Here is a 14,588-nt window from a genome sequence, read left to right as displayed (position 1 = left end):
CAAAATTGTACATTGTCTCCCGGCTGGCCTGGGCCAGGGCCAAGACAGCGGGGGCCGTTCCCTCACTGTTTCCAGGATGGCTTCGCGGGCCACATGAAACCATGTCACGGGCCGCATCTGGCCCTCGGGCCTTGTGTTTGACATGTCTGGCCTAGATACATGATACCAGAAACTGAGGTTGTTTTATTCATGGAGATTTTTTGCTTCTTACAGGATGAAAACATGGTGAATTTCATAAAAGGAGGAATCAAGGTGCGTAGCAGCTACCTCATCTACAGGTGAGTTGGGAAAGCAGGTCTGGCTAAATAAAGGGGGTTTAATTACAGTAGGAATGAGAAAGAGCATTAGTGAGGAGTTTGAGACAAAGAGAAGCCAGCTCCTCGTGCCATATATTGGAATGGGAAAGTCTTTGGTCCACTTGTCATAGACAGGCATATTTAGATAGTGACCGAAGGCACAAGACAGCTCTGTAAGAGGAAGCATTGCAATGTTTAAATTTTACCCTCTATTTAAATTCTGTAGATTGACGAGACATAGTCTGCAGCCACAAAGATATGTCCCATCCTAAAGCAGAAGTAAAATCATGCTTCTATCAATCTTTTGGTGCCTTCACAGTGTACCCTTACAATGCATCCAGAAGGGATCCATGCTCTGCTGCTGTCCATACATGTTAAGGCATAACATTCCAATGGCAAAAATTGGTAGCCCCTCAACTAAAATTCCAGCTGCATCCAACACAATCCTTCATATTAAAAGCCTCTTATCATGTATAATACCCTAATTCATTTGTATGTTACACCTGTTTCCTTTTTTTCTCTTCCATCAACATCTGATTTGTTTTAAATTATGGATTGATTACACAACCTTTCAACCACTAGGTGGCAGAAAAGAGTTATATTGTTTATGTAGTCATTCTTGGCTTTGCTCTGATGGTTATCTGGAGGAAAGTGACCATGATGCAATCTCTGGATGTTATGTTTTGAATAGCTGGAGTTTGTGAAAGAGGCGTAGCTCTGGAAATCAATGAGGAAGTTGTAAAGTACTCTAAGAAAATAAGACAAGAAGAAATGAGCCAGAACTCCCTGGGAGCATCAACTGCCAAGGAATTTCTCACGTGATAGGCTACAAAAGTACAAGAGTTGAATCCTTTTAATTACATGCCTTAAATCTAGAATGAGCTAAGTCAGTTTCAGTATTTTGCTACCTTTTGATCCTCCAATGCACCATTGGACTATTGGACCACTAGATGGCAGCATTGTTTTTATATCTCTTAGCTGTTGGCTAGTGCATTTACATCAACTGGTCAACTGCACAGTGAACAACAAAGAAACAAGAACAATCAGCAACCCAAAGAACTGAGTTTTTCAGCTGTGTTTTCCATAGTGTTTCTATAATCAGGAACAACTTAGTTAATGTTATGTGCTTGTTCTTGCATGTTGATGGAATAACTGCTTACTCAAGAGCGGAAAAGGCTGTGGGCATTCTTTTATCCAATCCCCATCCTAGCCAAAAGGGGATTGAGGGGCAGATGAAGAGGAACCAGACTAGGGGGGATGGTTCCATACAAAGTGGGCAGAATCAAGGGGAACCACCAAACTACTGACATAAAGCATGACACTTTAGTCACAGGCCCACACATTGCTAAATCAATTCATATGTATTTATTTCTAGTTTTTCTTTAGATCTTGCTTTTTTTCTGTTGAATTTGAAATGATGGCTTTGATTCTCCCTGGGCCATTTTATCCTAATGGTGTGCATGTCAGGTCAATGAGTCCAAAATTATTCAATGAATTTCGTAGAAGACTAGGGATGTGGCTCCTGCAGCACACTAGATGCTACCCGATGATTTCCAGAATAAAAAACTATATATAACTTTAAAATTAACATGGCCAGATTTCTAAGCAATCATCTTTGGATATTTTTCCAAATTATTTTTTATTATTTTAATGTCTGCTTCCTTCTGTAAAATATATAAACTGACTAAAAAGAGTTTTTTTGGACTTTAATGATTCTTTCTAAAATGAACAGAGATGCAGTAATACAAAAAAAAAACCCCAAAAAAACCTAAGTTACTATCCCTTGCATTATCTTTTGTGTCTATGGCATATATATATATTTCAATTTCATGCAAACAGTGCAAAGTAATTAGAATTCATTTGTGTAATTGAAAAGCTGGTATACTGGTAGGTATCAATTCCATCTTTATTGATCTATATATGTTTATCTTCCTGACAAGCATTATCCTGTTCTGGATTAGAAGTTGAAATTTGGACATCAGTAGAGTGTCTTAGGGCATAAATTGAATTCCTTGTGTGACCAAAACCCAGGTTTAGAGTGAAAAAGGTCTATGAAATAGAATTCTTGGGTTTTGCTTTTTAGTTTCAGGCAGATAAGTTGGCAATGGAATAACCTTTTTTTTTATTTTCACAGAGACCTGAATGCTTTCATCCAACCTAGTTCCTTGCCTACAAACTCTGTTCGTATCCATCTGGAGGGGGGGATTGCTCTTGGCACTGGTGCCTTCAATTTGGTGAGTTGAATATGCTTCCACAGCTTCTTAAGGGGCATAGAGTGATGTTTATAACAGAAACTGAACTCCAAGAGACAATCCATTAATTTCTTTAGTTTTCATTTGGGCATTATGAGGCTGTTCTATAGTTGCAAATGTACAGGTTGAGAAAGATATGTGGAGAGAACAACACTTATTGTGGTTATTATAATATATTGCCAGCTAAAAGTGTATGCAAACTTTGAAGATCAGCACTCTTATTTCCCCTTTCTTCATTCCTGTGTTTGGGATAATTGGTTCTAATTTATTTTTCACAGAAGGTCTTTATCTGTGCTATCATATATCAGAGAGCCTTAGCCAACAGGTCTGGCAGGAAGAAAACCTCAAAGGACTGAAAAAACTCTCGTATGAGTAAAGGTTACATTTCATGGGATATCTTAACTGAAAAAAGCAGGATATGATAGAAGTTCATAAAATTATGCATTGTACGAAAAAGTTAGACACCATCAGGCTCCCTATAAGAATGAAAATAATTTTTGAGTTGACATTGGTGGACTACACTCTTGAGCTCAGTACATATGATGTACTGAAGAATGTTTACAGTATTGCATACTATAATGTACAGTAGCCATTTACTACAGTTGATTGGGTTGCCTGTTTTTAACCTTTCTTATTGTAGATTAATTCCTGCATTTTTTAATTCTTTTCCCATGATTCAATAAAGTTTTTGCCTTGTGCTTTTTAGTTTTGAAAATGTGTAGCTCTTAGTTGTTGATATACCTAAAAGGATTTCTGGAATGATGGAAAATTGCATTTGGTGGATCTACATTGGCCAAAATCCCACTCCATTGAGGCTCTTGCCAATCTAAATCTCAGATCTTTTGTCATGGCTTAGGTACACTGATCATATGCTAAATTCATTCCTTGTTTTCTGTCTGTTTTAAAATTTGGGATGTGATATCAGAAATGAGTGGTGAAAAGGTATTAGAAATACCCTTTTTTCTACAAGCATAATATCTATGCTGACCATGGTCACTTCCATAAGTTTGATATGATGGATTTGTATGGAGGAAGAGCAGCTAGCCTACCAATACGGAAAACCAAGGCCTTGATGATATAGATTGATTGACCAAGAATAGTGTGGCTCACAAAGTATTTAGTTGGTCAGTAAATAACACATATTATATGAAGAGAAAATTGTGCCCAACAAGGAACTATTCCAGGAATGGGGAATTTGATTTGTAGAATCAAATGTTGCTGTGGAGAAGCATTTATAGGCTCTGAGTAATACGGCATGAAAGTCTGAAGTAATACAGCATGGGTGCTTACTATTAAGAGAGAAGCAAGCTGGAATCCCCTCCTGGGAAAAGACGATGCCAATGGAAGAAAACTGTGGGGAAGAGGATGTGGAGGGCTTTGTAGTGGACAATGTCAACAAATGGTTCAGAGTTGATCCTATTAAAAAATACTTTAAAGGAAATAGAAGATTTGGGAAGTCCTTACATAGTCCTGCCTCTGTTATCTTTTATGTTGTGTGTCTTCCACAGACTCTCTCTCTCTTTCCACCCCGGATTTTGAGACTTCTGGAATTTGCTGGGTTTTCGGGGGACAAGGTACAAGTGCCAGTTTGAAGGCTATGGATGCATTATTTGGGCTTGCAGAATGTATATGGTGATGTATAACTGTTTTGTGAGAGGACACTGGTACACTTAGATCAGTAATCAAATCCTTCAAAAACTGACTTCTCTGGGTTTCCCTGGTGTGGTGTCTTCCCAATACTTTAGATCACGGGTGTCAAACTCACCACATCATGTGACGTGTCGCGACGTATCGTGACTTTTTTTGCATTGCCAGAGTTGGGGTGGATGTGGCCTCTGCATGATGCAACCAGCCCATGGGCCGGCAGTTTGACACACCTGCATATGTAACACTTAGCTTGGAAGTTTTAAATTCATGGTTCATTGAACCACTAGTAAGATGTAATTTGTAACATAATTAAATTGGATGAATATGAATGCCATGCTAATCCAAAACAAAGCCAGACTACTTTATAACTTAATATTATGTATGAACTCAGAGATGCATTTCACTCTTCTGGCAGTGGGGTGAGGGCACTAATTGCCAGGTTCCTCCATATGATCAATTTGAAATCCCATAAAGGTCACTAAAACCAGTGCGCCTATCCAGAATATTTTTCTGTATCTGGGGAATTTTTTTTCTCACCTTTGCTGAATTTATCTGCAAATGAATACAATATTTCTTCTCTATATTTCTTTCCCTGGATTCTCTGTTTTCTGAATATTATTTCTAATTTCCATTCAGGATTATGGTTTGCAAAAACTACATCAGGGAGCCACCACACCCAACTTGCGGGCTCTACTTTGTACAATGTTGCTTCTCTGCTACTACACTTTCCTTACCTTCATTTTAGGTAGGTGAGTCCCTCCACCGGAGAGAAGCATTGGTGATGTGGCAGTAGCATGATCAAGGAACTGGGTCTCTTTCTCCCAATAGATGCTGCTTTGGGTGGGGGGTGGCTTTCTTATTTTGATTAAGGTCAGTTAATGGGGATATATACACCTTTTTCTGCAATTAACTAAAATAAGTTCTAATGGAAGGCATTGGCATAGTCATGGTTGAACTAAAAAGAAGAAAGCTGGCCTAATCTAATATGTATAAGACTGCTTAGCATTCCTTCAGTCATAGTGAGATGATTTCTGCAAGAAAGCAAGTGGGCTTTTGTTCTTACATATACAGTAGTATAACTATGTTGCCCTGTCCAGTATGATTCACATTAAGACTTACTGAGATAATTGGAATTCAGAAACGCATGAAATGAGTTTTTATAAATGTTTATTAATCAGTTCAGAAAAGGGGGCTACCTTCCTCAAGTTTAATGACAAGAGGGCTTCAGTGCAAATAGTGACAAACTGTTGTTTCTCTGGCTGATTGTTTAAGAGGTTGAGAGAAAACTAGGAAATGGGACTGAAACATTTCAATTTTAAGGACTTGTAGATCAGAAATATAGCAGAAATCTTCAGGATTGGCTACCTGACCCAACTGGGAAAAGCAATATTTTCAGGGATAACCATAATGTATGGCTTACTTATTTTACATAACAATATCTTCAGTCTCTAATAGGATATTTCAAGGTCTCTCTGGGAGACATGAACTTATAATTGTCTTATTCTTACTCATGCTATGCACCTTTATCTCTCTGTGTTGTCCCCAGGGATTGGTGAAGATGATTTCACAGAGGCTGAGGCCCTACTAAAGCCATACCTCTCCCGCTATCCGCAGGTAAAATGGTATCGGAATGACTGCCATGTCCTTGAGGTCACTCACTTTGTGTTTGTGTCTAACTGAAGGATCAGTTAGATTTTTCTTTCCCTACTTGGAAGCTGTAAGGAAATTTTTGGGCTGCAACAGAGCTAGATGTGGGGGAAGGCACGATGTGTTTACGTTTTGCATCTAGGAGGCCGATGGGGTGGGCTGCACTACAGTGGAGAGGTGTTTGGGACTCTTAACCTGAGCCTTGAGCTCAAAGGGAAACTTAGATTTAGATTCATATTTATTTTCTTTTGCTAAAGATAATCAAATAATATTTCTCTCTTTGGGTGCTTCACTTTGTTTCCAGGTTTTTAAATTTTTCTTATGGTAAAGGGCCTCAAAAGCTGAAAGTATCTTAGACTTCTTTAGATTTCTGAAAGGCCCTGAATGTTTCAGTTTTCTTCACTCTTGGTTTTGTTTTTGAAAATGATGTCACTTTTTAATATAAGAGAGCTTTTTGAAGATCCAACAGCCACTTTACATTTAGAGCTTCATTAAAAAAATGTGGTATGTGTGAACTCAAAACTCTTATCTTCTGTCTAGCAGCGCTTAAAAGGCATTCCTTTAGAATAAAGCAAAATCTGTTAATTTGATATAGCAGGTAGTTTGGTTAAACACCGATTGATGCAGTAAAAACTCAGCTTCAGAATGTTCGGGGGGGGGGTTGATAAAAGTGGGACTAATCTATCCAAAGTGGTGTAGAAATTTCTGAAGTTATCTTTCTCCATTATGAGGTATATACCCCATGAGGACTCTGGGACTCCAGCTAGTTTTTTTTGCTCTCACCTTTGATACGGTTTCTTATCCCAGTAAAGATGGCTTTGGATGGATAATGTGGGAGGGATAGAGTGGATCAACATAGGTTCTGTCATATTGCTTACAGCTGTTTCCCCATACCTGAGTATCCTTTTCTTTAATTTTGCAGAGTGCCATTTTCTTGTTCTTTGCTGGGAGGATAGAGGAAATCAAAGGGAACATCAATGAGGTGAGGTGCTTTAGTATGATCAGAACAGGAATCTAACCAGTATGTCTTCCACCATCATGGAGAGTATGTGTCAGGAATGCCTCAGCTAAGTCCCTAGGAAGGAAAGATCCTCGACTGCATTTGGTTGAAGTGATACATTTACTAAGGATTACTGGTTGCAGCTAAAGCAGGCTAGAAGTAAGGCTTCCTGTGCAAAAAGTACAGACTTTCCGCTTTTCCCCAGCCGTCCCCCTTTGGCCAGTTTGGCTTCATCCAATGGCATGCCACTTAGGTGTTTGGGAACCCCTTGGATGTTTGGTGCCATTGGTGCAATTCACATTCCTGTTCCAGGCTCTGTGGCCTTGAAGAATGGAACAGGCTGGCTCTCACACCTCTGGATTCCATCAATCCCCCTCCCCCTTTGACTCATCTCTACCCTGTGCATGCCAATTGCCTATTTCCTCTTCCCTCCATCTCCCTAACAATTCATGGCAGATGCAAGCAAAGCACTAAGCTGAAGATGGCAGATCTGACAATATGCCTGAATCATCCTACTAATTATTTTTAGGTCTGATATATTAGTGTTTTAAGCTTCTGCCTTCCATGATGACCATCGTGGTCTTAGTACCTCCTATACCCAGACCCACTACTTGCTGAGATGGAAGATGAAGAAGGTAGTGACACAGGAAGTTCAGAATAAAGCACTTAATTTTGTGTCCTACATATCTCAATTACTGTTCATCAAAGATAAATTTTCATCTGATTATTTCAGCTCTAAATTAAGAGTAATGGCACATAGACAATCACTGGGTATTGTTTCTGAATTATCATAATATCCCAATTTTCAAACCTATTTTAACAAATGTCTAGCCCTCATTGCTTTGTGATTGCTTATTTTTAAAAAGAAAGCTATGATTTTTGAATTGAAGCTTACCTCCAGTATTGTATGAACCCTGTCTCCTCCTTGCCAGTAAAAATGCTAACCCTTTTACAACTTTCCTTTTGACTTTTCCCTCCCTGGACAGGCCATCAAGAAATTTGAAGAAGGCTGCTCAGCACAACAAGCTTGGAAGCAGTTTCATCATATGTGCTACTGGGAACTGATGTGGTGCTTTGCCTACAAAGGAATGTGGAAGATGGCGTACTTCTACGCAGATCTGCTGAGCAAGGAGAACCGCTGGTCTAAGGTTAGAAAGGTGTTCAGCAATTAAAGAGCAACCCAGGTGTATTTGAGTAAAATATTCAAACAGTATACCAAATTGTGGAAACTGATAACCTCTTCCTTAAAAAAAAAAAGGCAAAGTACATCAAGGCCATTGAAACCTTGGGAATTTGTTGGCTCTTTTCTGTTGATTCCACCTTTAGTGACTCAGCACCAATTCTCCCAGTTTTGAAGCCTAGCATTTGAGGAAGAATATGGAGCTGGATTATCAAAGTCAAGTGTGTGTTCACACTTTCAGAAGTGATGTACCATAACCTTAGTGCTGAGGATTCATACTACCTTTAATCTATTAATAGGATTAGAGCTAGCATCAATTATTCATGAATGGAGCTATGGGATCATAGTGGATGGCTCAATACAACTGTTATAAAAAGAGAGAATGCACAAATTCTATGCTGATTCATTGGAAGGGAATTAAATATAAAAATGTCAATATAATTACAGTATTATGACAGATGGTGAGATTATACTATGAACATTATGTATGGTTCTGGTTATTATACCTTAAAGAAAATATTGTAAAGATTTTTTTTTAAAAGAGCAAGCAAAATATTTAGAAGATTAGAGAGGAGTATTTAGGATTTTTTACTTTGAAGTGGAAGTGAGTAAAAATAAGCATGAAGAGAATATTAAATTGCCTTGAGATAGAAAATATGGCTGATTTTCCCCTATTTTACAATATCATAAGTTTGGATTACTCATTGAAATGAAAAGAGATTCAGGGCTGAAAAGTATAGTGTTTAGTTATACAACATATTGTTAAACTATGCCATGTGCTCCCATGAGATATGGTAATGACCATTAATTTAAATAGTTTTAAAATAGGACTGAACAATTCATAGAAGACTGTTGTCATGATTCCGATAGATAAGACCATTTAAAAGAACTTCAAGGCAAGCATTTCTTCCTTAAAGAATATTTTTATTTGGCTACAACATGGCACATACAAGGGTGAACCCAAGACTAAATTCCCCTCCCCTTGGTTACAAATTTGCAAGTTTCATTTCCCACCCCAAATTGCTATCATAAATCACATTCACCAATTGTTTGAAAATGTGGGCACTTCTCCCAGCTGCTCCAGCCCGCCAAAATGTTATCAGCAGTGATCTTGGTTCCCGTATATGTGAAATGTTTTGGCTAACTGAAAACTACACCCCCCCCCACTTCTTCTAACTAAATATGTGGCAACAAAGACAAAATGAAAATGGCTTCAGTTCGGTTTGTCACAGCATTGACATTCGGCTCCCCTTAAAAGAGAAATCCTGCAAATCAAACAAGGATAACAGTTAAGAATCCCCTCTTGGTTTACTTGGGTGTTTATCATAGAATTTGTGTATCAATCTGTCAGCTTTCACATCAGTACTTTTCACCCAGGTGGCTTCTGACAACGGATATCCCTTCCACTGCACTAAATATTGCAATTTCCCCTTGTATAATCTAGCATCAAGAATATGCTTTACTTCGTAATGAATCTCTCCAGCCACCACAAGCAGTCCAGGTGCTTTCTTGGGAGGGGGTCTCAGAGTCAACTCTCTAAAAGGCTTTAACAGACTGCAGTGAAACACTGGGTGGATCTTTCCTAAAAGATGAGAGAGTTTTAATTCTACGGTAACCGGGTTTAAAATCTGCACTATGGGAAATAGTCCCAGGTATTTCGGTCCCAATTTTTTGGTAGATAACTTAAGTCTGAGATACTTTGTAGAAATATAAACTCCCCCCCCCCATGTGGAACGACCTCTGAGGCACTCTTTTCTTATCTGCTTGCTTTTTGTAAACCTCTGAGGCTTTTGTCAAAGCTTTCTTTGTATTGTTCCAAATACCCCTCCAAGTAGACACCCACTGATCTAATGTTTGAGAAGCAGGGAGTTCCTGGGGGTATTCAGGCATCAGAATAAAATTCCTTCTAGTGGCTATCTTAAATGGCATAAGTTTGGTGCTGCTGTGTACAATATTGTTATAAGCCACTTCAGCGAAAGGGAGGAGATCAGTTCAATTTGTCTGCTGGTAATCCACATAGCATCTAAGATATTGCTCCACCATTGCATTCGCTTTTTCAGCCGCTCCATTCGTAGAGGGATGAAAAGCCGATGACAAGTCCTCGTGTAGAACCAACCAGTTTGAGGAAATCTCTCCAGAATCTGGCTGTAAATTGAACTCCCCTGTCAGAAATTATCCATTTTGGTGCACTGTGTAACTGGTAAATATGCTTGAGAAACAATTTGGCTAGTTTCTGGGCAGAGGGGAGGCCTGAGCATGCTATGAAGTGAGCTTGCTTTGAAAAAAGATCAATCACAGGCCATATTACTCTCCAGTAATTCAACAATAAAATCCATAGTGATCTCTTCCCATGGTTAAGAAGGATCTGCAACAGGCTGTAATAGTCCAGGAGGCTTTCCTGGGATCCTCTTCATGGTAGCACAGCCTGCACAACTTTTTACATAGTTCTCCACATCTTTCTTTAAGCCTGGCCACCAAAATTGCCTCCGAATTAAGTATAATGTCTTTAAATAACCAAAGTGACCAGCTTGCTTAACATCGTGGCTGCACTGGAGCACTTGGAGCCTGAGCGGTTCAGACAAATATAATTTCCACCCTTTCCAAGCCAATCCATCCCTATGGGTCAAGATGGTTTGATTCTCCTTGAACCATTGATCATTTTTAGTTCTTGTTTTAATTTCTCTATTAATAGGTCACTTGGATTAAGTCACTTCACATGTTGTTGTTTTCCAGGGTTTATCTGAGAAATAACTAGTGATGATGGTATAATAGGGTTTATAATTACTTTGCATTGGCTTTTATATTGAGGTAACCTAGAGAGGGCGTTAGCCAATTTTTTTTCCTCTTGGTATATATTTCAGGGTAAAGATAAAATAGTTAAAATATTGCACCCAGTGAACTTATTTGGGAGAGAGTTTGCGGGGAGTTTTCAGTGCTTTCAAGTTCTTGTGATCAGTCCAAACTTCAAAAGGCACCTTGTTCCCCTCTAGAAAATGACACCAAGTCAATAAATCCATTCAATTGCAAAAGTTTCTTTCTCCCAGATACCCCATCTCCGTTCTGTGTCAGTGAGTTTTTTCGAAAGGTAAGCGCAGGATTGTAATTCTCCTTTCGGGTTTTTTTTTGTAATAGGACTGCCCCCTCAGCCACATCAGTGGCATCAGCTTGATTGATAAACTGCTCTTCAGGATGAGGGGGTTTGAGAACTGGTTCGGTGGCAAACAGTCTTTTTAAGTTCTTAAAAGCAGTCTGGCACTCTAACGACCAGCGTAGGGGTTCGCCTGGTTGTGGTTTACCCCCATTTTTGCCAGTTTTTAACAGTTCAGTGATGGGCAAAGCAATCTCAGCAAATGAGGGGATAAATTGGCGGTAGAAATTAGCAAATCTTAGAAAGCTCTGAAGTTGTTTTTGAGTTCGTGGGGGCTGCCATTCAATTACAGCTTTCACTTTAGCTGGGTCTATTTCTATTCCTTTGCTGGAAATTCTGTAACCCAGATAATCCAAATGCCTGATGGAATTCGCATTTTGAGAGTTTTGCATATAGAGTTTTGTGTTCAGCAGTTTTTTGAGCACTTCTTGTACTAAAATCTTTTGTTCTCCCATAGTCTGAATAGATTAAGATGTCATCAAGATAAACCAAAATTCCTTTATACAAATGATCGTGCGCCACCTGGTTGATCAGTTGCATGAATACAGCAGGAATACTTGCCCTTTCACCAGGTGGGCTAACATGTCCTTCATTAAAGGGAGAGGGTACATATTTTCTACGCTGACTGTGTTCAGACCTTTAAAATCAATCCAGACTCTAAGGCATCCATCTTTTTTTTCCTTAAACAATACAGGGTGGTCACTTGGGATTTTGTGGGTTCAATGAAACCCCTCTCCAAATTTTTATCTATGTGCTCTCGCAGTTCATTTACCTCGAGAGGGGTCATTGCATACAACTTCAGTTTTGGCAATTTTGCTTCGGGCAGGATCTCAATAGCACAATCAGTGGTTCTATGGGGGGGGGTAGGATGTCACATTCCGTCTCACTGAACACTTCAGCCAAATCTCAGAGGCACTCCTGATAGAGGGTCTGCTGCATTCTTAGAGTTTTGGATAGCTGTGTTGAGATTCCATTGGTGACAGTCCTATGGGTAATCTCAGGGTTCTCATCCCCTTCTCCCACCATATTAGAGGTTTCAACATGTCTAGCCAAGCTAATCCCAAAATCACTATCTCAGTCATTTTTTGGGCCACCATGAATCGAATAAACTCCCAATGCTCCCCCACTTCTAGTCATACAGGATCCATTAGGTGGGTGGCTAAAACTCTGCCCATTAAGGATCCATCTGCCTGTTCAAATCTCATGGGGGATGAAAGCTTTTTCGCTCTGATGCCTAATTTGAAGACAGTTGATCAGGCATTGTGAGCACCCAGAGGTTACTAATACATGTAAGTCCACTTGGGTGCCTGCCTTAAAGACTATGAACTTAGCGGAGAGGAAAAAAGGTGGAACACTTTGGCTCACCATTGGGTCATTTTCTCCCTCATCATTGCTGTCATATGGAGCAGGTGAAGTGACAGCTTCAGTCGGGGCCTTGGCCGTCTCTTGAGTAGGGGAGGTGACTTGAGTGGCTTGCTCCTGGTTAATCCAGCTTGATTTTTCTTTGGTAGGCTGCGAGCTTCTTTTTTGTTTCTCTGGCATACTTGAAGCGTTTTTTTGCTGAGGGAAAGGAACTGGACAAACAGCAGCTTGGTGGCCTGACTGGCCACATCGAAAGCACTTGAATGATGGTCCAGTTGACATCCTTGGAGTCCCAATCATTCCAGTTGGTGGGGTTCATCGGGGAAGTTGACGTCTTGTTGGGTCAGGTCTCGGCCCAGGTCCAGCAATTGGTGGCTTTTTGTAGTGGTTCAGCTTGATGTCTAAATTCACAGCTAAGCGATACCACTCTTGGAGTTGGTCAGGGATCCCCCTGTAAATGCATGCCAGGAATAGGTCTGGGTCCAGACTGTTCTTGAAGTGATGAACCAGCGATCATTCAGGCCACTGCACAATTTTCCCAGCCACTCTCCGGAATTCACGAATGTATTCCTTTGCTGGCTGACCTGTCTGTTTCACTTTATAAATGTCCTTCTCAGCTTGCAGTGCTATGGAACCATCTTTGAATCTGGTTCTTAACCCCTGGATGAATAGATTGTAGTCCCATAGCTCAGGTGCTTTTTCGTTGTACAAACTGTTCAACCATTCCGCTGCCTCCCCCTCTAGGTTTGCCTCTATCATATCGACCATAGTGGCATGGTCTGGATAGATGTTGGAGCATATTTAATTCAAAAAGAAAGTTAACTTCTTGGGGTCATCTTCGAATGTAGGCTTGAAAGGAGGGCTGCTACGGGTCGTTGCTGATCTAAGAGAGCCTGTAGCAATCCATACTGTTGAAATTGATCACATGGGAGTCCCGTTGCTTGATCAACTCTTGGCAGGGGTCCTGGCCTGGTGTGGCACCGGTGACTTCTGGGACTGAGTCACTAGGGGTGCCGCTCGGGACTAAGTCTGCAACAACTGTCTGGCCTGGTCCTGGCCTGGTAGTGATATCGATCTGGACAAGCCTAACATGGATATCTATCAGGGCTATCCGAATATTGGCAGCGATCGGTGCTTGCTCTATGTCGATAGTGTTCAGGGCTGGTCTGGCGTGGGTACCGGTCAAGACTCTCATAGCGTTGGTACTGATTGGGGCTGATATACCGATGTCGATGGTCAGGACTAGCATAGTGTTGATGGCAATCAGGGCTAACCAGCCATTGATGATGGTCAGGGCTATCATGCGGTCTGGGCTTCGCTTCCACACTGGACTTGAAGTTAACGCTGGTGGCTTTGGTTGTGGAGAGGCAGCTCAGGCCCCAGCTATGGAACTGGAACTTTGCCTGGATTGGGGATGGCATCTGTCATCCCGTTCACATACATATATGCCCCTCATAACTATAAAAAATATGAATCCCAGGCATATTTATACAATGATATAAAATCCTCGAACTCTGGGAAGGATATAAACCAGCTGTTTATTGTTATAAAATAAAACAATAAAAACAACTATTTACAATACTAAAAACAACCTTAGCTTTCGCTGGTCCACTGCCAGCATCATCAGAGTGAGTGTTGGATATAAAGAGGCCCTAAAGTAAGATTATTAGATGGTGTAGTATAAGATTAAATATTGTTGGAATACAGCCAAAACAATAGATAAAATTTGTAAAGGGGCCCTATACTAAGAGAAATAATATATATATATATTATATATATAGTATAATATTTCTAGAATATATGAAATGTTAAAACATTGAGATGATGTATTTAAATGAAAAGTTTGGATATTTAAAGGTAATGAATTTTGAGAAAAGTATGACTGATAAGAGTGGTCTGAATACTGAGGGGAAACTAAGCTTTAATAAAAAGTTTGAAAATAGGACATATAATGACTTAATAAGATGAGTTTTATAAATATAATGGAAACAAGCTGATTAGAAAATATGTTATATGTTGATGTTATCATATGCATAAATACAAAAATGTTTATATT

General features: G+C 39.8%; 1 protein-coding gene across 6 annotated transcripts in view; it reads left to right on the top strand.

The window, feature by feature from the left end:
* Positions 1-14,588, top strand: part of LOC120318862 (tetratricopeptide repeat protein 39A-like) — a 60,516-nt gene that overhangs the window by 35,641 nt on the left and 10,287 nt on the right. For all 6 annotated transcript variants that reach the window (XR_005559612.1, XR_005559613.1, XM_039366976.1 and 3 more), the window contains exons 6-12: positions 214-278; positions 2,431-2,530; positions 4,057-4,122; positions 4,832-4,940; positions 5,742-5,809; positions 6,765-6,824; positions 7,829-7,990. Coding sequence is in view for 4 of the 6 variants with exons in the window: in XM_039366976.1 (XP_039222910.1) it covers positions 214-278; positions 2,431-2,530; positions 4,057-4,122; positions 4,832-4,940; positions 5,742-5,809; positions 6,765-6,824; positions 7,829-7,990 (630 nt within the window). In the remaining 2 variants the exon portion in view is untranslated. The remainder of the gene's footprint in view (positions 1-213; positions 279-2,430; positions 2,531-4,056; positions 4,123-4,831; positions 4,941-5,741; positions 5,810-6,764; positions 6,825-7,828; positions 7,991-14,588) is intronic.

The sequence above is a fragment of the Crotalus tigris genome, unplaced genomic scaffold (assembly GCF_016545835.1).
Source record: "Crotalus tigris isolate CLP2741 ecotype Arizona unplaced genomic scaffold, ASM1654583v1 scf7180000020503.524756, whole genome shotgun sequence".
Lineage (NCBI taxonomy): Eukaryota > Metazoa > Chordata > Lepidosauria > Squamata > Viperidae > Crotalus > Crotalus tigris.
The sequence above is the reverse complement of the archived record's forward strand: the minus strand, read 5'-3'. Positions and strand labels throughout refer to the sequence as shown.